Genomic DNA, 23,687 nt, shown 5'->3' with positions numbered 1-23,687 from the left:
AGTGGGGAGAGGGGAGGTGTCTGGTTCTGAGGGTGGTTGGGATGTAGAATTGTCCTAGTGGGTTTGTGGCTCTTAAGAACATAAGAACATAAGAACATAAGAAGTTGCCTCCGCTGAGGCAGACCATAGGTCCATCCTGCCCAGCGGTCCGCTCTTCTTTGAGGTAGGGGGATGGGGGTTATAGTGCTTTGGTGGTATATCGGCTGTCTTTTTTTTTGGGGGGGGCGAAGGGGGGCACTTTCTGATTCTGTATAGGTTTCTAGAAAATAGTTCATGTGCTTGGAGTGTTGATGCTGATTAGATGATGATTTTCTTGAGGCTTTGTTTGTTGTGTTTTTCTTGTTATATTTATGTGTGTTATAAATAAAGAATTATAAAAAAAAAAAAAGGGAAGTGCTGTATATCCATACGCCTTCCTCTATGAACTTAAATATCTGAATACAAAAATATCACTCCAAAACAAAAGCACCTCACAAGCCAAGAAAGCTAGCTTATTACTTAAGCGAAAGAAAAGCCTCAGACAAACGGAAAGGGGGACCCACACACTTCCACCCAAACATCTCAGGCAAAAAAACTTTCGCACAAGTTTAAAGTGAACAGGTGGGAGCAAATAAAAGAGCCGAGAATGATTAATGGTAAAAACCACTGAACACAAGAGACTATGTAGAGAAATCAGATGTGGTCATGTGCTCTAGTGCAATGCATAAGCCTTGCTGTGACTCTTTTTCTGGTCAGGAGGCAGGGTCCCACCCTCCTCCATTTATTTCCACATCCACCTCTGCCTTTGTGATCACAGATGCTCCTCTCCCCCTAAGGTTATGAATGTTACCCCCATAACTATTTTAAAGAATATCACATCTGAAGCACTGGGGGGGGGGTGCAAAGGAGGTATTAATTTAAATGATCTCAGATCAGGTACATGAGCCCACTGCATAAAGGGATACTCTCTCAGAGGAACATCCGTGAGCCACAGAAATGAAATACTGCAACAAAATCATGAGCACCAGATTGATGAAACCTAAATGTGTGAATAATCTCCTAAATAACCATAGCACTTTTTCCTAATAATTTGCCTAGATTTAACAAATCTACTGAGTGAACTATAATTTTCACCTCCTCTCTTGAAAAAAGGCTTCTTTCTAGATATGCCAAGAGTAAGTTCATGGTTAAGAACAATACCAATATTATAAGATTTAAACAGAACGATTCTCATCTCAAGATGGCATCTAGAGCTCCAACACAATCCTGCAGAATTGGGTGTGGGAGGATATTTTGTGTTCAACAAACACAGAGGGAGCCATTTTGTTTGTATATGGTGTCATGAATGGCATATTTCATCTTGTTCTAGTCTAAGCTCCCTGTGGAAGCTAGGGTTGGCCACTGTTGGAAACAGGACACTGGGCTTGATGGCATGTCCTATGTTCTTATTTCTCTGGATCATCTGGTTGTTCTCCTTTATTTGACTATGTGCATGGTCAGCTATTGCATAAGTACTTTAGTCTTGCGAACAGGTTGGGGGAATAAATATTGTACTTTTGATTTTCAAATGTACGAGTGTGGCTATTTTACCCCATTTGGTCACTTGCCTCTTGAATGCAAGCACTTTATGCCAGCTCGTTTTGAAAGAGATTCTACCCAATTAACTTTTCTTTGACAACGAGTTAGAAAGTTTGTGCATGAATGTGCTCACATTCTCTGAAACTCAGCAGCCTACTGAAAACTGCCCTCCACACAAATGATTTGCAGTATTTATGGATAGAAATGCATTGGTGGAATGACTTTTTCTTTGTAGGATGGAGGTGGAATGTCCTCATCTCAAACTGAACTATGATTTGTCAGACAGCATCACATGGTCCAATCATAAATTGATGGACATCACCTCATAAGGCATTAGCCAACGGGAGGGCAGTTTTAATGCCCGATGACATAAAAATACGATTTAACCTCAATGAAGCATCAACTAGATGGGACTGAAAAAAAATATTAAGTTTTTAAAAATGACTAAAATTAAAACTCTTATGGAGTCCTTTGATCCTGGGGTTTGTATTATATGCCAAAGTCTGTGATAGAAGCTTGACCTGCTGCTGCCTCTGTTCTGTGGAGAAGCATCGAGTGTCAGAATGTAAAAGTAGGCGGACTGCAAGGGGGGTGAGGGGGGGGCATTATTTCTGTATGTAACTAGCACTGCTAATGCTGTGCCTATTCTGAGGAGGGGCAGCATGCATACATAAAGTGTACTCGGTTACCCATCTCAGTACCTGTCTTGTGCTGCTGGTGCTTTACCCATTTTGTGTTGTAACGCTATTCACGGGCTGGCTGTACCGTACCTTTTTTTTTTGAAGCGTTGTGTGTATATGCATTGCTTCCCTCCCTGTTTGGTGGTAGGACAGTATAGATGAACTGCTGCTGCCTACACTGGAGTGCTCTGTAGATTGCCTATAGATTTCAGCTTTCGTATCAGAATATTTTCTCAAATATCTATTTCTTGACTTTGCTTGCATTTCAAACCTTCTCTGGAATAGATGAAGGCTCATGGTAAGGTCGAAGAAGCCTAGACAAGGTGTTAAGTAACAGCAAATGATTATCATGCCAAGAACCGAGGCCTATGACCACTTAGTGCCCTACTCAGTTTATGAAAACCTGTAAGTCCTGTTTGTAGAATGCATCCCCTCACTTCCTTTTCTATATTCACCCACAGACAGTGTAGACGCTTAGTCTTTTCATTGGCTACCCTTCCTTTGCTACCACTGGATATCAGGAGAGAGAGAGTTGAATGGTGACAAAAGTAAACTGAAACTGGACCAGTAATCACCATCCCTGGGCCAAGATACCAGATCTTAAGGACCAAAAGGGATGCAGGGCAGGAGAGGTGATATCAGTTGCTTGATGTGAACGCTGTCTACAAGAAATGATGCCCACCAGATGTACAAGCTCGGGGGTGGCATGTCAGGAAGCTCTCCATGGAGTAAGGATGACAAAGAGAGCTGCTAGACACACAGCTATAGAAAATAAATAAGTAATAAAAAAACAAAACTTGCCAAAAGAACAAGTAAAATGATAGGTGAACAGAATTAAATTAAAATGAAACCTTGGTGCAAAGTCATCTTGTAAAAGTCTTTCAAAACAGAATTGAATCCATGTGGGTTTTTAAGCAACAGCTTTTCTTATTTTCATACAAACATTATGTTGAAAAAGTCCCTGTGGCAGTTAATGTACATCTGATTTGAAAGGTGTTCTGGCAATTTCCCCATTCACATGGGAAGACACACGAGTAAGGGATTTGAGGATTGCAAACCAGTTCCTCAGATATATTAATTAAAGAGTTGGTAATTCTTGTTTTCAGGGTTACTGCCAGGTTTCAGTTCTGCCTCTCTGGGCAGTGAATTTCGGTCCCTGTAGTCTGACATAAATACTGCACATCAAGTTGGGAGTTTGCAATCCACGGAAGGATCTTAATGTCACAGCAGCACAGAACAACATGGATCAATGTGAACTGGGAAGAGAAATAGAAAACCCAGCTGAACTGAAATCTTAATGAGAGCCAGGAATTAGCCCTTTAACACTTTTCCCTTCCTGTCCTCCAACTCTCAATAACATGATGCCTTACAAGAAATGCTGAACTGCCAGCGTGACATCTCGGGGCGTGCATCAGGAACATATTGTGAGTGGAAAAGACTGAGGAAACATGATGCATTTTCCATCCTGCATCTGAAATGGAATTCTGCATGGAAGGGAAGAGGCAAAGCCTGCATCTTTTGGAAAAAAAAAAACTTCTTGCCTTCCTTCATGCTTGTTATTTTGAGAGTTTGCTGATGACTCTGATTAGGGCTCCATTCTCATCCTTCAGCCTTTGGTTGTCCGACCTCAAATCCGTCAGAATCTGCAAGAAGACACATAAAAAAAAAGAGGACAATCAGTCTTGAATTTGTCATCACAAGCTCTGAAGGGAGCAAAGCACAGCCAGAAAGAATGAATGTTCATGCTCAAAGCCTCAGGTGCTGGGTGGCAGGAACTTGGTTTGCCATAAAAACTGATTTGCCATTTAAACTGGTGAATGGCCACTGAGTTCCAGGATTGCTGCCCTGCCAGAGAGCAGGCACACTGCGGGTAAACTACAGCTGGGCAGACCAGTGGATGGCAGCGATAGAAGGGTGGGCTTATTTATTCAATTTTCTATACCGTTCTCCCAGGAGAGCTCAGAACGGTCAGGTACTCAAGCTTTTTTCCCTGTCTGTCCCGGTGGGCTCACAATCTAATGTACCTGGGGCAATGGGGGGGGATTAAGTGACTTGCTCAGAGTCACAAGAGGCAGCATAGTTTTGAACCCACAATCCCAGAGTGCTGAGGCTGTAGTTTTTAACCACTGCGCCACACTCTCCTGTACGGTCCAAATCTCTTAAAAAGACCACACCTGTGGGGAACGTTACAGTGCACTATTTAAACTAAATCAGGAGATTTACAAATGCCACAGAAATCCCTATAAATCTTTTTGCAAATAATTGCACCCACTTCCCTCTTATAAACAACAGTTCCTTGGAAAGACATGCCAGCCTAATTTTGCCCAGGACACTTCACAGTCTCTTGGCAGCATTACTATTTAATATTATCAGAGTTACCAATATAAACTGCTCAACATACACTGTATTGCTACAGAGTTTCTGCAGCTTACCAGCCAAAATTTAAGCTGCACAGTGGTAAAATGACATGTTGACATCAGCCTTAGAAGATGTCCCATGTATTGCACTTTGAAGCATTGCAGGTTTTGCTGAGCTTAACTGATACAGTAAAACAAGTAAAATGTCTTGCAATTCAAAGATAAAACAGAACTTTCCCACGCCTCAGGTACAATTAAACTGAAGGCAGGCCTGGAACCAATGTTCCCTCTAAGGACCGAGTTCATGTGAGCAAAAACTTTTTTTCATGAGCAAAGGACCGTGCTGATGTGGGCAAAAATTTTCCGTTCCATTTCCCCGATGGTATTATACACACTGTAGATTACAAATGAAGAATTACAAATATAAAATAAAAAATGGAAATTAAGATATCTTATTTCTCAGTTAACTTTCAGAGGCCAACACCTCCTTCCCTAGGTCAAGACAGTACGCTCTCCTGATCTGAGAAAGTAGGTGCTGGTCTCTGAGAGTTGGTGAAAAATGTATTAAAATTGGTCCAGTGAAAAGATATCTTAATTCTATTTTCTACTTATATTACACAGGTACCACACTACTTTATCCTGAAGTAAAAATAAAATTATTTTTTTCTACCTTTGTTTCCTGGTCATTTACTTCTCTAGTTTCTGATTTCCTCTGTCTTAATCTCTTGCCAGAATTTTTCTCTCCTTTTCCTTTCTTCAATTTATTTTTCTACCTCTATGTCTGGATTTAACTCATTCTTACTATCTAGTCAAGTTCTTTCTTTTTTCTTTATGGTCCGTGGAGATGATGCGGTATATATACTTAAGGTTTAGTTTAGTTTAGTTTAGTCTACCGACAGCTTCCCATCTCTTTCCCTCACCTTGGCTCTCCTATTTTTAAAACACCCTATGTCCACTGTTTATATCTCCAAATCTGTATATTATGACTATACTGTAAAAGCTGAAATTTATACCTCTATGTACACCAAGTTTGTTTTCCCACCAAAGTTTGTCTTACTTATACTGTGAATATAATCTGTAACCTGTTCTGGGCTCCTTTGGGAGGCCGGGCTAAATAAAGGAGTACATGAATAAATATATATATATAATACAGACAACCTGAATCCTTGACTATAATGCAGTTTTCACATTAGTAATATATGCTAGCATAAAAATGCGTTTTAAAGTTTTGTTTAAACACAGAAATAGTCCAAGAAAGACGCAAAGTGCTAGCTTTTTTGTTTCGTAAAGGTCCCACGAGAGACAAAGCACTATCTCAGGTGTCTAGCCACCATATAACCCAGAACCTTGAGATGGTCCCAGATGCATTGCCCTGAGCAGGGTCTTGATCTGAGACTGCAACATCTGTATTCTCTCTTTGGTCTGAAACACCTTTTCCATCCTAATGCTTCCAAGAATGTTGTCATTCAGGCTGTGGCCAGCTTTCAATTCTGGCCTCCTTATCTCAAGAAAGATATAGTGGCACTAGAAAAGGTTCAAAGAAGAGCGACCAAGATGGTAAAGGGGATGGAACTCCTCTCATATGAGGAAAGACTAGAGAGATTAGGGCTCTTCAGCTTGGAAAAGAGATGGCTGAGGGGAGATATGATTGAAGTCTACAAAATCCTGAGTGGAGTAGAACGGGTACAAGTGGATCAATTTTTCACTCTGTCAAAAATGACAAAGACTAGGGGACACTCAAAGTTACAGGGAAATACTTTTAAAACCAAGAGGAGGAAATATTTTTTCACTCAGAGAATAGTTAAGCTCTAGAACGCGTTGCCAGAGGATGTGGTAAGAGCAGATTGCGTAGCTGGTTTTAAGAAGGGTTTGGACAAGTTCCTGGAGGAAAAGTCCATAGTCTGTTATTGAGTAAGACATGGGGGAGGCCACTGCTTGCCCTGGATCGGTAGCATGGAATATTGCTACTCCTTGGGTTTTTGGCCAGGTACTAGTGACCTGGATTGGCCACTGTGAGAACAGGCTACTGGGCTTGATGGACCACTGGTCTGACCCAGTATGGCTATTCTTATGTTCTTCCACTATAGGACTTCATACAATTAACCAGTCATCTAAACAGAGGTGCACCCTTCCTTCCTGAATGTAGCTGCTACAACCACTCTTACTTTAGATAATGGAGCCATAGCCAGTCCAGGAGATCCCAAAATGGAAATTGCTGCCCTAGGATTGCAAAAATAGAGGAATGGATGGTGCTCTGACCAAATAAAATTATGTAAATACACCTCTGTAAGGTTCGAGGATGTCCAAAACTTCCCCTGATGGACAAACACTATTACTGACTGCAATAGCTCCATTCAGAACACTGGAATCTGCTGATCTTTGACAACTTGTTTCAAATCCAGTATAAGGCAGAAAGTGCCTTCCTTTCTGGGAACTACAAAGTAAATGGAGTACCTTGTTCGACTCCCATTCCTTTGGAGGACCTGGAATAACAGCCTCCAGATGTAAAATCCTCTCTAGTATCCATCTGACCACAGATGCTTTTAGGTAAAGCTAGCAAGGGGACTCCAACTCCCCCCCCCAAAAAAAAAACCAAAAAACAACAACCAACCCACGTTGGAAAGGGGCCCAGCAAACTCTAGGGCACATTCATCTCAGATTACTTAGAAGACCCTCCTGTCTAGGGTGATCTTAGTTCATTTCCAGTACAATCAAATTAGGCAGCTACCCAGCAGAGAAACTCCATGCAATCTTCCTGATCTCCTCTGTAGCTACTCCAAAAGGTTTGTCTTCTGGGAAGAAATCTATTCTACTATGAAGAATATGGGTTTCTCAGGCAATACATCTGCACCTTACTGAAGTGATCCCTTATTATTGAGAAGCAGTCTGCTCTCCAAGGTTGATCTTTTGGAAGCTTTGGAACCTTAAATTTGACCAGTTTTCCTAGTTTTTCCAAATCCTCCCCAAACAGCAATTTTCTCTTAAAGGGGAGTTTGAGATATGATTAAAGGGGAGTTTAATGAGATATGTCTTCAAGGTTACATTTGTGACTCGAGTCTGAGTCACAAAAGGCAATGAACCATCATGGTCATATTCTTCAACAGTGCTCCTTGAATACTGTGTGCAATTCTGGCCACGACATCTCAAAACTATATAGCAGAATTAGAAAAGGTAAAGTGAAGGGCAAAGAAAATTATAAATGGTATGGGGCAACTTCCCTATGAGGAAATGGCTAAAGTAGCTAGGGCTCTTCAGCTTGGAGAAGAGATGGCTCAGAGAAGATATGATAGAGGTCTATAAAATACTGAGTGTTTATTCTTTCCAAAAATACTAGGACTAGGGGGTATGCGATGAAACTACTAAGTAGTAGATTTAAAATAAACCAGAGAAAATATTTCATCTCTCAAAGTGTAATTAAACTCTGGAATTCATTGCCAGAGAATGTTGTCAAAGCAGGTAGCTTACCCGGGTTTAAAAAAGGTTTGGATAATTTCCTAAAAGAAAAGTCCATAAGCTAATATTAAGATGAACTTGGGAAAATCCACTGCTTATTCATATGATAAGCAGCATAAAATCTGCTTTACTCTTTTGGGGTCTTGCCTGGTACTTGTGACCTGGATTAGCCATTTTTGGAAACAGAATACTGGGCTTAATATACCTTTGGTTTGTCCAGGTATGGCAATATAGTTTTCTAGTTCAACAAGTGAACAGTAATAGAAATAACATTTTAAAGTCAATCTCACTGAAAAGGGAGGGAAATGGTCAAAAAGAGAAATGAAGCACCTGAAGAGAGGAAAATTAACCAAAAGGTGGGTGACATAAAAATGCTAAAGACAGATTGAAAAAGAGGAAGAAAATAAAGGAGATAAACAAAAGTCTTGAAAGCGTAACCAAAGAGAGAAAGAAGGGAAAAATATCTAAAACCAAAAGAGGAAACATCTGTGTAGAAACAATATGCACACAGACCTGGTCTGGAAGAGAGAGTCGGATCTCTTCTATTTCAGAAAGCTCAGTGCCTTCTAAGCTTGGCTACTACCCTGGCCAGGATCCCGTCTTTTGACTGTTTATCTACCTGCTGCACTGCGGGACTTTATCTTACTTGATGGAAGCTCTATGGAAACAAGAGATACACAAAGAAAAATACAAACCACACACAGAAACCAGTGGACATGGAAAAGTGAGTTAAATGCAGCATTTGTTCTTTTCTTCAATTGCTAAAAGCAGCTGCGGAGATTACCGCTAGGAATGAAAATGCACAGAAAACAAAAGCTGAATGCCACGTTTAGAGAAGGATTACAGAAGACACCCAACAGAGTTTACAAGCAGTCACCTTTAATGAACAAGAGACTTAAGGTGATCTGCCAGCAAGAGCAGCCTATTATAAGCAGGCTTCTGTTCCACAGCAAAAAGTGAGTCATAGCCCTCTGGGACCTCAGAATCTACAATAACTTTTCCTTCTTCAAATGACCTAAGCCTGAACTGAAAGTTTTCTTGGAAAAGTTGAAAGTGGGCTGGAAAGGAAGGAAGGGCAAAGGGCAGCAATGCCCAAAAGTTCTGAACTCTTGGAAGGGTCTCAGCATGACATATCATCAGTCCTGAGATAATGGATTCCAGTCCATTAATGGTTTCTGTACTCATTCTGTCTTTCATTACACGTAGTTTTTATTTTAAGAGAAATATTATAAGGAGACTCTTTCTGCTGTGTTACCTTTTGCTGCTGCTTCTTCCAGATTTTTTTTAAGGCTATATATATTTTTATAACCTGTCATGCCATCTCCCATTGAACTATGAGGGTCATTTCATAAATAATGCACACTATTTTTTTTTTTTTAATTTACATGTTTTGTTTTTTAAAGCATTTCTTTACAATTCTTCAATATAGTCTCCCTGCTTTGCAATGACCAAGTCCCAACGTCTGGGAAGCTTCATTATTCCATCCAAGACACCGTTTTTGTTCAGTTGCTGAATGGCTCGGGTACCGGCAGAAAAAAGCTCTTCCAGAGATGCAAAATGATGTCCACGCATAAGTTGTTTTAACTTTGGAAAAAGGTCGAAGTCTGGTGAACTCATGTCTGGACTGGAGGGAGCAGGAGGTAACACCTCCTAGCCATATTTGTATAATTTTTCAACGCCGTGTGGAGAGCTCCATCTTCCCCATGGCCAAAAAAATTTCAACGAGCTCAATCAAAAGTCAAAAAAATGATGATTTTTGCTTATGATCATGAAGGCATCATCATTACAGGCAAAATTCCATGTGGAAGAAGTGTCACAGCAGTGTATTATCGTGATTTTTTTGCAAAAAATGCGCAAAACCCGACCTCAGTTGCTCTTGGCTGGGCCACTCATTCTTCACGACAACGTTCGCCCACACATAGGGAATGTCGTCACTGAAAAACTACACAAATACAGCTGGGAGGTGTTACCTCATGCTCCCTACAGTCCAGGGTGGCAACTAAAATGGCTAGTGGTCTTCATCATGATGTATATGGGGACAGACTTAATGATTTCAATATATATACTTTAGAAGAAAGGTAGGAGAGAGGAGATATCATAGATATGTTTAAATACCTACATGGCATAAATGCACAGGAGGCGAGTTTCTTTTAAATGAAAGCAAGCTCTGGAATGAAGGGGCATAGGATGAAGATGAAAGGGAACAGACCCGGAAGTAATCTGAGAAAATACTTCTTCATGGAAAGTGTGGCAAATTTGTGGAATAGCCTCCCGGTGGTGCTGGTAGAGACAAAAACTATATCTGAATTTAAGAAACCTTGGAACACGTATATAAGATCGCTTAAGGGAAAAAAAGAAACTGTCACTGCATTGGTGTGGCCGCAGTTAATATAGACTACTTTGTGCTTAATGCATGTTAGTAAAAGAGCAACTAAGTCACTGAATGACTCCGTATAAATCTCATTTTTTTCTTTAAATAAACCATCACTAACAATTCTCCCATTTTTGACCAAAATTGTGTTTATTGCACCTCTCTCATTGGTCCAAATCTTATTTTTTTTATTTTTACTATCAATTTATAACATTTAGCAACCTGCAGCTTAGCTTTGGATGGTTTGTGTACTTTTCTTGCCCTGGGAAAGGAGGCCAGAAAGAAATAGAGCTTGGGAACTTTCATATAGGCTTATTTTTCACTTGAGATCACTAGTGTGATAACTTGAGATAAGCAAGGCAATCTGGATCTAGGAACAGAATCCTAAATGCCACCTAATCCTGGCTACTTGCCTGCAAGATAAACTCTACAGATTATGAAACAAAAAAACACAACACACAACATAAAAATGATCCGTTTCCTCTACTGCCTTTATTCTACAATCCATTGTAACACTTGGTCACTCAGTTAATGCTCAGAACTCCGGGAAATGCTGCAGGAACAGGAACTAATGCCTATGCAGTTCCTTGTGACTCTGGGCACGTTACATTACCCTCCATTGTCCCGGGTACAAAATAAGTACCTGCACACAGTATGTTAACCTCTTTGATTGTAAAAGCAAACACACAAAAATTCAATATGCAAACAAACGAGGGGAAAAGAACAGATTTATGTAATAAGCACTACGAGGTCAATATTCAGGAACTCATAAAGTGAAATGTCAAACACTTTCAAATCAGACATATATTGAGCAACCAAAAGTTACATTATTTCACGCAAGACTGTGCTGGAAGTCTCTGCAGCTGTTTTTGTTGCTGACAGAGCATGGGCAAGCCCACCGGGGAAACAAGGTAGGCCTGGTGTCTTTCCTGTGGGTCTGGGAAGGGGATTGGTGCCTGTTCAGGAAGGGAGGGAGGGGGGGAATGCTGCCTTCCTTGTCGGGTGGGGGGGCTGATGGTATTTTTAAAATGAAAACCAAAAGAAAACATTAACGTCCAATTATCCAGATTTTTGCCGAAGATAGTCCGAATAATTGGCGTTCCACTTTATCTGCTATCTGCAGATATATACAGTATGATATGTATTTAAGTGAGAAGCCCCAAGTATACCTCAAAACCTTCACCCTTTATGAATTTGAAAACAAAATAATTCTTTCAAATGGCCTGGAATTTTAAAGGGAAAAAAGAACTTATTTGGCCAGCTCCACTTCTAACTGCATAAGTACTTTTGAATTATTTACTTCTAAGTGCTGCAACTCTGTTCACTGCACTACCCAGCTGCAACAGAAAATTTCCTAGCTAGCTCTTCTCAACTAACAAATTAAATGAACTGCGTTCAGTTCTTACTGTGGCTCCCTGCCAGTCTGGGTAGTCACTTAATCCCACAACGAATAACAACCTCACTGTTTGGGAATTGATTGTAGAAAGGCCTAGAAGCTTATCATATTCTTCTTAGGCCTACTAAGAAACGGTAACAATTCTGCTTGCTCTATTAGCTAACTATTCCAGTTCACTGTTATCTACTAAAAGAAGATAACCACGACTGTTGAATCTTTTTTCTTATCCTTTAATGCAGTGTTTCAAGCGTGCCCCGACGGGACCCGTTTCACCTATACAGGCTTTTTCAAGGGTTCAAGCAAGGAGCTCTTATTTCAGCGTCCTCTCTGTTAAGGGGCTTGGACTGCTGAAATAAGAGCTCCTTGCTTGAACCCTTGAAAAAGCCTGTATAGGCGAAACGGGTCCCGTCGGGGCACGCTTGAAACACTGCATTAAAGGATAAGTAAAAAGATTTAACAGTCGTGGTTATCTTCTTTTAGTAGATAACAGTGAACTGGAATAGTTAGCTAACAGAGCAAGCAGAATTGTTACCGTTTCTTGGTAGGCCGGAACCTTAATCCTAAGAAGAATATGATAAGCTTCTAGGCCTTTCTACAATCAATTCCCAAACAGTGAGGTTGTTATTCGTTGTGGGAGTTTCCAGATTGCCTCGCTTTTCATCTTCATTTTTGCTTTAGTGATTACTATAGTCACTTAATCCTCCCTTGCACCGTTTCAAAAAACAATTTTTTTTTTTACAATTAAATATAAAACATTTTCTTTGTAATTTTCTCATCCTATAAGAGCATATGAATTGCCGCTGCTGGGTCAGACCAGTGGGTCCATCGTGCCCACCAGTCCGTTCACGCGGCGGCCCTCTGGTCAAAGACCAGCGCCCTAACTGAGACTAGCCCTACCTGTGTATTCCAGTTTAGTTTTGCACATTTGTCTCTGGCTTACAACTGTTGGGCTCTGCAATTGTTCCCCACCTGATGTGTTTAATATATGTGCTGTTGCTTTACATATAAATAATGTAGACCACTTTGATATCTGGTGATATTACAGTATAAAAAATGTCTATACATATTTACATTAAATATATACATTAAATAAATGTAACGTGAACCTCCTTTTGAAATAGGTAGCAGCATTAACCCTTTTGATCCTGCCAACAGTAACAATAGCACAAGCAAATTTTCCAATCTATGCTAACTTACCTGGGTGTAAAAACCTGGAATGACCTACCAGAAGCAATCAGGAAAGAGACAAACTACATCACATTCAGAAAAAACCTGAAGACTTAGTTTCTGTATAGCACACCCTACTCCTCTTGTTTCTCCATGCCCCCTGTCCCCTACTACAGTGTTCTTCAACCTTTTTACACCTATGGACCGGCGGAATAAAATAATTATTTTGTGAACTGGCAAACTACTAAGACTGAAATTTTTTAAAAAACCATTGCCGCCCTGTCCCCGCGAGCTCGGTCCCACAAACCATCTGATCCCATCCGCACTAGCCTCAAATAGTTATGATTTTATATTGAACATATTTTATTAAAGTATAAAAAGAAACAATATTCTGTACAATTGTCATTTTATAAATACAAATAATACAGGGCAAAGATCAACAAATCCCCCCTCTCTCCTCCCCTTCACATATATCCCCTCTACTATCAAAAAAATTGAATAAGCCAAATTATTACAGAATGCTACACAAATATCATGCTAACAGAATAAGCAAGCCCGAGAGCTGGTCTCGATGGGCGACCCTAACGCGGGCCTGGGTGGCCCGCTGAGTCGCTCGTCGGGCTGGCTAGCCGGGGCAGGGAAAGGAAAGAAAGAGATAGGAGGGGGGGGGGGGGCGGTCTGTGGTCCTGGGATCGCTGCTTCCTCTCACTATTGGGTGTCGCAGCCGTGGGGGATTGTGGGAGGGAGGGGATAAAAGGAGGCCGGCTCGGAGGACCTAAACGGTTTGGTCCTCCGAGACTGCTTCGCTCACCACGTGCGTCCGAGTCGGGGTGCGCGGCCTCCTGATTTGTTTCCTGGTTGCTGCGGGCTTTTCCTCCGTATCGGGGCACCAATTCCGGCTGCTCGATGGCGCGGACACCACTCGACGCGGACGTGGATGCGGCGGAGCTGTCACTGTTGGCGGGGGACTCCTTGGACGAAGGAGATGCGGCCCCGGTGAGTACGGCTGCTGGGGCGGGTCGTGATCTGCCTCCCAGGCGCTCCCGTTCGGCTGCTCGAACGGCGATTGCGCTGGAGGCAGGGGGGGAGCCGCCTGTAGTGCGAGGGCGTACGGGTTCGACCCGCAGGGGCAGGGGACGACTCTCCGGGTCGCGGCCACGTGGAGGGGCCGCGATAAGGGGGGTGGTGGCAGCTTCGTTGCCGGTTGCGGCTTCTGAGTCAAGGGTTTTGGCTCGGGAATTGGTGGCTGAGCAGGTGGGGGCCCATAGCGTATTGGGGGCTTCTCCTTTAGAGGGAGTGAGCGGGTTTCAGGGGGCTCCTATTCTCCCGTCTACTTCAGGTGCGGCTGGTGGCCCGCAGGGAGGCACGTCGGGAGGTTGGTCCCCGTGGGGTGTGTGGGGCCCTCCTTGGGCTATGGGTCCATGGGCTTCTGCCCCCTCTTCTTTTCCGATGGGGGGTCCTTCGTCTCCGTGGGGCCCGGGTTTTGTTGGGGGATTTGGGGGTGGCGAGTTCCGTGGTGCGGCTATGGGTGCTGCGGGGCTAACTTACCCTCCTGCTGTTCAGGTTGCTGGCCCCTGTCCGGATTTCTCCCCACAGGCGGTCGCCGCTGGACGAGTTGCCATGGCCGGAGCGTCTTCGGCGGAACCAGTTCGAGAAGGCCCTGCTGGAGCGGTGAGGACGGACATCGTGGATACTGCTCGGACTACTCAGCGTCCTGCTATGGCGGTAGCTGCGGATGGCGCTGCTTCGGAAGCGGTTGACGGCGGACGCAGACCAGGAGCTGACCGGACTACGGGTAACATGGCCCTAGGGGCTGGGGTTGATTGCCGGGGTAGGCGGGGGAGGAAGAAGGGTAAGGGTAAGAAGCACCGTAGGGACAGGGATTCTTCTTCGTCCTCTTCCTCTACTTTAACATCTTCTTCTTCTTCTTCGTCGTCTTCCCCTTCTGGGTCTCAGGGGCGAGTAGCGAGTGGGGGTCCGGTGCATGTGGGTGACGATCGGGGAGCTCCTGCCCTGGTGGCGTTGTCTGAATTGTGGGAGAAGGTCCCGCGGTCCTTGCGACGTAAAATTAGGAAGCGGGCCTGTGTTGACATTTTCGCGCTTATGGAAGGTCGGGTTCGCGGTAGGAAGAAGAAGAGTAAGAAGGAGAGCGGGAAGCCCAAGGTAGGCTTGGTTTCGCGTAATGTCGTCAACTGGACGCGTGCGTTTTTGCGGTTGGCCAGTGTCTGGGGGAGGGAGAGACCTCAGGATTATGGCCTGCTGCTGGCTTATGCAGATTCCGTATTAGATGCGTACCAGCGCTTCGGGGGTTGGGCATGGCTGAATTATGACGAGGCGTTTCGTGATAAAATGGAGGAGAATCGGCACATGTCCTGGGGCACGCAGGACATTAACCTCTGGCTCACCCATATGGCGAAGCCGGGAGGATCGGGTCCGGGTCCTTTGGTTAAGCAGGTTCCACTGACATCGGGCGGGGGGCGTTCCTTTCGTCCGCCCGGAAATGCTGGTGCTGGGGGAGGTCCAGGCCTCTGTTGGCAGTTTAACAAATCTGCCTGCACCTTTACCGATTGCCGTTTTCGGCACGCCTGTTCCTTGTGCGGTCAGGGACATCCGGCTTCCAAGTGCCCCAAGAAGGGAGTCGGCTTGCCTCCTCCCCCGGTTAAGTGAGGCGGGCCCCCATGGGTTGCCCACTCCGGTGGTAGTGGGTGCCATGCGTCCGTGGCTGGCTCAGTATCGGGATTCGAGGGCGGCGGACGTTCTATTGAGGGGGTTTAGTGAGGGATTTGTGATCCCGTGTGGGCTGCCGTTAGCTAATGTTCAGGCTGCCAACGCTTCCTCAGTGTCTCATTTGCGGGAGGAAGTTCGCCGGAAGTTGAGGGAGGAACTCGAGCTGGGGCGGGTAGCCGGGCCTTTTCGCGCTCGTCCGTTTCCGGTGATGGTGTTGTCTCCGCTAGCGATCATTCCGAAAAAGGAGCCGGGAAAATATCGCCTGATTCACAACCTGTCCCGGCCAGCGGGACTTTCGGTGAATGACGGCATTCCGCGTGATCTCTGTTCGGTTCGTTATGCGTCCTTTGACAGTGCCCTAGGTTTCATTCGTAAGGTTGGCCCGTTGGCTCTGTTGGCTAAGGTGGACATTGAATCGGCTTTTCGGTTACTGCCGGTTCACCCGTCCTCGTATCCTTTGTTGGGTTTTAAGTTTGAGGGAGCCTTTTATTTTGATCGTTGCCTGCCGATGGGGTGCTCCATTTCCTGTGCCTTTTTTGAATTGTTTAGTTCCTTTTTGCACTGGGTCACGGTGCGGCGGTCAGGTAGGGACTCGGTAGTGCACTACTTGGATGATTTTCTTTTTGTAGGGGGAGCAGCTTCCGAGGAGTGCTTGCAGTTAAAGACTACTTTTGAGACTATTGCTGCAGAATTTGGTGTACCTTTGTCGGCGGCCAAGACGGAGGGTCCTTCCACACGTCTCACATTTCTGGGAATTGAGATCGATACCGTAGCAATGGTTACGCGGCTCCCGCAGGACAAGGTACGGCAGTTGTTGGATTTGATCTCGCTGGTAGGGGGTGCTCGTAAGCCTACGTTGCGATCGGTTCAGTCTCTGTTAGGGTCCCTCAATTTCGCCTGTCGGGTGTTGCCTATGGGTCGCCCCTTTTCACGTCGCTTGGCGTCGGCGACTGCGGGTGTTCGTGATCGTCGACACTTTATACGGATCTCGGCGGGGATTCGGGCCGATTTGCGGATGTGGTATCAGTTTCTTGAGCGCTTCAATGGTTCGCTTCCTATTCAACAGCCGGAGGTTACTAATTTAAATCTCGAACTACAATCTGATGCGGCTGGGGGTGTTGGTTTCGGTCTTTACTTCCAGGGCGCCTGGTGCGCAGCGGCTTGGCCGGAAGATTGGCGGCTGGCGGGACTTACCCGTAACGTCACTCTGCTGGAACTGTTTCCGTTGCTGGTGGCTTGTGAATTGTGGCCAGACAGGTTGCGGAACAGGCGAGTGGTGTTTTGGTGTGACAACATGGGGGTGGTAGACGTGGTCAACCGGCAGACTGCGAAATGCTTGCGGGTTACAGCGTTGATGCGCGAGCTTGTCGTGCGCTGTTTGCGTATTAACCTGTTCATTCGGGCGCGGCATGTGCCCGGGGTACAAAACAAACTTGCTGACGCTCTTTCTCGCTTTCGCTTTTTACAGTTTCGACAGCTGGCGCCGGAGGCACAGCCAGTGGGATTGCCCATGCCGGAGCATTTGTGGAGCCTGGTGGAGATTTGATTTGGTACTTCTTACAACGCTCTGTAGCGCCGTCTACGTGGGCCCGGTACAACCGAGGATTTGTAATGGTATCGGGTTTTCTTCAGTCTCGGGGATGGTCCCCGGGACCAGTGTCGGAGATGCTGCTGGCTGAATTTTTGGCCTCGTCGCAGCTTCGGGGCTGTTCTCGGAGCGCGGCGGCGGGTCATCTCGCGGGCTTCACGTTTTTCTGCAGGGCCCTTGGTTGGTCATGCCCTTCGGCGGCATTTCTGCCCCGTCGGATGTTGGCGGCTTGGGGTAGGATGTCCCCGCGAGTGCCTGACTCTCGCTTGCCTATTACACATGCCTTGCTGGTTAGTCTGGTTGATGTGCTCCCTCGGGTGACGAGCTCAGGATTTGAGACGTGCTTGTTTCGGGCTGCTTTCTCCTTATCGTTTTTTGGTGCGCTGCGGGTGGGCGAGCTACTTGTCCACCCGTCGGATGTCCAGGGATTGCGTGGCCTGCTGCGTAATCAGGTGTGTATCTCCGGTTCCACGTTGCGGGTATTCATTGCTCGCTCCAAGGCGGATCAGCTGGGCAGGGGGCGTACGTTGATCTTACATCAGGTTGAGGGTTGTACGTCATGCCCCGTCCGATCGCTGGCTGCCTTTATGGCGATCCGTCCTTCCGCTGCCTTGGCGCTATTGGTGCATGAGGATGGTGCTCTTCTTTCGCGATATCAGTTCCTGGCGGTGTTGCGTCTGGCGTTAGGTATGTGTGGTGAGAACCCAGCTAGTTATGGCACTCACTCATTTCGCATTGGGGCGGCTACCAGTGCGTTCGAGGCAGGCGTTCCGGAAACGGCCATTCGTCGGCTGGGTAGGTGGTCATCTGATGCGTATCGCGGTTACATTCGCCCGTCGGGTTTAGACCCGCATTGATTCATGGTTAGGGGATTGGAAAGTGGGCTGCAAGGGGGAGTCTTCTCTTCGGGGGGGTGGTTGTTGAGGGTTATCGGGCAAGGGGGGGGGTCCTTGCATGGCTCCCTACTTACTAACTTTCGGTTGGTGGTGGTTTGTGTCTTATTTGCGGGTTTGCCTTGCAGGTGCTGTGCAGCGGGCCCTGTCTGTTTGGATTTTCGGGCATTCCTTCGTCCACTGGGCCGGGGAGCGTGCTGTGGTCCGGCCAGGCGGTCGGCATTTGGGCCTCGGGCATCGCGGCGTATTTGTCTCCTGGTGGGGACAGAGGGGCATGCGATGGCGCCAGTTGCTCCCTTTGCTGGACGATCTTCGGCGGCGTCCTCGTCGTCCGGATTTAATTATTATGCACCTGGGCGGCAATGATGTGGATGCACTTAGTGGCAAGCATCTTATTGACCTGGTGATTGGGGATTTGGGAGTAGTTCAGGGTTGGTTCCCCGAGGCGCGGTTGGTCTGGTCAGATATCATTCCTCGACCCAGCCGATTGGCGTCTCGGCGGTGGACCAGGGGGCTCGTTAAGGTTAATAGGCAGATTGGTCGATGGGTGGAGTCTCGGGGAGGTATTCAGGTGAGACATGACTGGGTGGATGTGTCTTGTGCAGGGTTGTTCTATGGGGATAGGGTCCATCTGTCCGATATAGGCTGGGATTTGTTATTGGATGACTTCGCCACCTGTTGTGAGCGAGTGTTGGTCTCCTAGCCGCAGCTCTGTTCCTTGTGGGGTGGGCCTGTAACTGGTTACAGGCCTGTGGCGGTATCCCGAGCTACTGGCTACTGGGGCTCATCAAGGGATGAGCGGTGGGCCGGCTGGGAGCCGTGCCTGGCGGGTCGGTGACCCTGGATAATGGGGCATGTGTGGGACATGCCACCCCTCAGACCCTAGCTTGGATGGCGGGGTCGGGGGCCAATTTACTTCTGATGGTAGCTCGGGATCTGGTAACAATGGTGATACCATTGTTAGGGGGTTTGTTAATGTTAATTGAGGATGTTAAATTATGTTTATTTAATTGTGTTAATTGCATTAAGAATATGTTATTATTCAATAAACAGGGCTGCGGCCAGGTTTTACCACTTAAGGTGTTTTGGTCTTATTGGGATTAGGAAGAGGTTGGACGGGAGGTGGGGGGTGTCGTGTTTAACTGAAGCGGGTCACTCCAGGTACCGCTGTTATAAGCAAGCCCGAGAGCTGGTCTCGATGGGCGACCCTAACGCGGGCCTGGGTGGCCCGCTGAGTCGCTCGTCGGGCTGGCTAGCCGGGGCAGGGAAAGGAAAGAAAGAGATAGGAGGGGGGGGGGGGGGCGGTCTGTGGTCCTGGGATCGCTGCTTCCTCTCACTATTGGGTGTCGCAGCCGTGGGGGATTGTGGGAGGGAGGGGATAAAAGGAGGCCGGCTCGGAGGACCTAAACGGTTTGGTCCTCCGAGACTGCTTTCCCTCCCGCCCGCCCTTTAGTTTATGGGGGTAGTATAGGTAAGGGTAGCGGTATCCCGAGCTACTGGCTACTGGGGCTCATCAAGGGATGAGCGGTGGGCCGGCTGGGAGCCGTGCCTGGCGGGTCGGTGACCCTGGATAATGGGGCATGTGTGGGACATGCCACCCCTCAGACCCTAGCTTGGATGGCGGGGTCGGGGGCCAATTTACTTCTGATGGTAGCTCGGGATCTGGTAACAATGGTGATACCATTGTTAGGGGGTTTGTTAATGTTAATTGAGGATGTTAAATTATGTTTATTTAATTGTGTTAATTGCATTAAGAATATGTTATTATTCAATAAACAGGGCTGCGGCCAGGTTTTACCACTTAAGGTGTTTTGGTCTTATTGGGATTAGGAAGAGGTTGGACGGGAGGTGGGGGGTGTCGTGTTTAACTGAAGCGGGTCACTCCAGGTACCGCTGTTATACCACAGTCACACATAGCAGGAATGGTGTTAGGGGAGTACAACTAGGGCAACTGCCCCCTGGTCAGAGAGAGCCCTAATCTAAAGAAGCACTGCCTGGGCTTTGCACTCCCCAGTTATGTCTAACTCTAGCAGGAAAAATATGTTTTGTAAAATTTAGTTATTAGTAGGGAAACATCCAGGTCATGTATACCAAGAACAAAGCTGACAACACATAAACCAAAAATTGAAGCGGAGAAAAAATAAACCTCAATTTTTGACTGTGTGCTCCATACCTTTAAGAACTCTTACACTAATGCAATTAAGCTGTAGCCCTTGCTGATTAATTCAGTTAAGTTTGGGATTCTGGCCTGTATTACTACACACTGACGTTTACACATTAAAAAAGACTTTGGTGAAAAAAGAAGAAAAAAAGTGACCTAAATAAGATTTTGTATGAATGGAAATGAGTGAAGCAGTTACTCATATATATGTTTACGGAGTTTTTTTATAAACCCGTGATGATGTGTGGAGGGTTGGGTACTTGTGTAGTCCCAACCTCCCTCAATTGAGGTTTATTTTTTCTCCGCTTCAATTTTTGGTTTATGTGTTGTCAGCTTTGTTCTTGGTATACATGACCTGGATGTTTCCCTACTAATAACTAAATTTTACAAAACATATTTTTCATATATTTATTAATTATTTTGTTTTGACCTTAATAAATTGCTAGTTGTATAACTCTAGCAGGATACATATTTCAAATCTGATATATTCTAATCACAAGATAGAAATAAAATTATTTTTTTCTACCTTTTGTCGTCTCTGGTTTCTGCTTTCATTTTCTTTCCACTCTCTTCCATCCATCATCTGCCCTCTGTCTCTTCAATCCAGCATCTGCCCCTTCCATCCACTGTCTTTTCCTGCCATCTCTCCACCTGCCCCCTCCTCCCCCCAATTTGGTCTGGCATCCATCATCTTCTTTCTGTTCCCCTCATGGTCTGGCATCTCTCTCCTTCCCTCCCCACTGTAGTTTTTAGTCTCTCTCTCTTCTCATTTCCTCTACTCAGATCTGATATCATTCTCTCTCTTCCCTTTCCTTCTCTATTTTCTGCCTCCAGCTAAATTAAATTCTTTCTTACTATTCAGTCCTCCCTCTTTTCACTGAGTCTACCCACAGCTTGTCATCCCTTTCCTTCACCCCTCCATTATCTTACTAACTCTATCTTCTTCCCCCATCCAGCATATGCCCTTTATCTCCTCCTTCCATCCAGTATGTGTTCTTTCCCCACTTCCATTCAGCATCTGCTCATCCATCTGCCTTCTGCTCTTTCTCCCTTCTCCCTTCCATCATCTGCCTCCCTTCCCCTCACATTTGCAGGTCACTTTCTTTCCCCTGAGCGTGGGTCATGTCAGAGGGGAAGCTTTGGCTGAGCAGCACCGCTTGCAAGGAACAGTGGAACTTACTTGACGTCAATGCTGGAGCCCGTCGCCGTTTGCTATGGTTTTATATGCACAATGCACTAAACCTGTAATATAAATATTAATTTTCTTGTCCCTATCTCTTTCATGCGGGCAGCCTTTCTTTTCCATCTCTCTCTCCCCAAGCCCCCTCACACACACTGAGCTTAATTAAGATTGTTTCTTGAAGTAGCCTCAGCACTGGCTCCCACAATTTCAGGAACTTACTTGACGTCGATGTCGGGGCCTGTTGCTGTTTGAAGAAAAAAAAAAAAGTGGAAAAAAGGGACCTGCATAGGTGAGAGGAAGGGAGACCTCCAGGTCAGCTGTTCTTTGCCCTCCTTCAGCGGGCCCAAGAGTCTTTAGGCTAGGCCGACCCACATCACATCATCGAAGCGGGCCAGCCTAGGAAAGGCCCCGAGGCTGTCTCATGAAACTGTGGCTAAACTACTGCTTAAGGGCATCTCTGTGCCAAAGTTAAAAGCACACAGAGCTGCCGCTGCTGGTCTGGAGGTGCGGAGACAAAGGCAGGAAGCATAAGCGGCAGGAGTCCCGGCGAAGGCAGGAGTCCCAGCACAGCGACAGCAACAGGAAGTTGCAAGTCAGCTGACACTGACACCTTTTGTTGCGGTGGGGACCTGAATCATTCAAGGACTGGCAAGATTTTTTTGCGGATCGGTGGTTAAAGAACACTGCCCTACTACTTTCCCCTTCCTCTTTGATTTGTCGCCTTGAGCTTGAATAGGTTTGTGTGACTCACAAATGGAAGATTAGATTAGATAGTGGTCAGGATGTTCTCTCTAACTCAGTTTAATAACTGATTAAGAGAAGGATTTTTCACTGGGAAAAGCAGATTCCAATGCAAAACAAGCAATTACAATAAGCAGAAAGAAAACTTTTTTTGTTGCACTGCATAAATCAAAGATAAAGTCCAAGTTGAATATCATCAAGGGTATAAGTGAAACATTTCTTGTAACTACAGTATTCTTAGAACTATGAATACAGAGACTGGAGTCACCAGTAGCCTCTAATATGTTACAAGAAAGTCTGGGTATTTCCTTACTCTCCATCTAATGGACCTTTGAGGTCCCACCTCATCTGACAAAGCTTTATGAAAGTTAATGACAGACCCACACATTTTTCAAGGATGCGCCCAAATCGTTTTGAACTTTAGCCCATTGTGCTGCAATGAGTGCCAAGTTTGCCCAGGATTTCTTAGGTTATCTAGCACTTCCTTATGGAGCAAACATAATATCCTTGATATACTCTAGATCTGGAATTATGGAGAATTTCTCCGTAGAGGGCAAAGTGTTATGCTTCTTTAAGGAAGTGACTCAGCATGACTGGTCCTGCTGTGCTTTGCAAGTGGGAACATTATTATATTTCAGATCACTCATCAAGCAAGAAATCTGTACACATTTGCACAAGTCTCACAGCAAACTTCACAACACATGCAAGTTAACACAATAAATGCACCATCCTACAAATATCACCCCATAACAATTTGGGCAATAAATTTACAGAACAAGAATAATCATTTCCTCTATACCTTCATATCTTCTTCCATCTCAGACAATTTCCTTTCCAGTGCTCTCTTCTCCTGTTTAAGAGAAACATATCAGGAAATGACATGACTTAAATCATCTGCTAACAAAACTTCAACAACCTAGCTGATGGAAAAACATAGTAGTATAACAATTATAAACATATACCAAAAATAAAAAAAGGAAAGTTAAAAATAGGACCTCAACGACAGCAACAAAGCAGCCTAATTTTTGTTAAAGGAAGAGGTGAGCTATGAATTTCAACCAAGAAAATAGCCATTGGAAATCTTGATATTTCCTCTTCCCTCTATAGATCACTTGGCTTCTACTTTCAATCAGGGTGTTTCTAAAGTGTGCCCAGTCTGTACTGGATTATGAAATGCTGGAAAATCAAGATAAGCCAGGGCTTGAGTTCTTCCCACTCATTTTCTTAGCTCCAACTTAAGTTTAAGCCACATTACAAGAAAACTGTTACCCAACTAATTTGGAGACCTATGTGGCTTGGAAAGCTCATGTATATTTTTCAGGCCCTGATTGACCCTGGCGCCTAAGGCCCCTCCAATAGGAGCCTTAGGCATCTGGACAAACCGGAACCTTAGGCCTCTCTCCCAGTGCATTC

General features: G+C 45.3%; 1 protein-coding gene across 8 annotated transcripts in view; it reads right to left on the bottom strand.

Moving 5' to 3' along the window:
- PPP1R12B (protein phosphatase 1 regulatory subunit 12B) overlaps positions 1-23,687 on the bottom strand; it is a 195,620-nt gene that overhangs the window by 1,442 nt on the left and 170,491 nt on the right. For 7 of the 8 annotated variants that reach the window (XM_033917692.1, XM_033917688.1, XM_033917690.1 and 4 more), the window contains 2 exons: positions 23,074-23,124; positions 2,305-3,880 (listed from right to left, as the gene is read on the bottom strand). In XM_033917692.1, the coding sequence (XP_033773583.1) occupies positions 3,794-3,880; positions 23,074-23,124 (138 nt within the window). In that variant the 3' untranslated portion in view covers positions 2,305-3,793. Of the gene's footprint in view, positions 1-2,304; positions 3,881-23,073; positions 23,125-23,687 lie in introns of those variants that run through there. The other variant, XM_033917689.1, reaches the window with a different exon arrangement.

The sequence above is a fragment of the Geotrypetes seraphini genome, chromosome 13 (assembly GCF_902459505.1).
Source record: "Geotrypetes seraphini chromosome 13, aGeoSer1.1, whole genome shotgun sequence".
NCBI lineage: Eukaryota > Metazoa > Chordata > Amphibia > Gymnophiona > Dermophiidae > Geotrypetes > Geotrypetes seraphini.
This window is presented reverse-complemented; position numbering and strand designations above follow the sequence as displayed.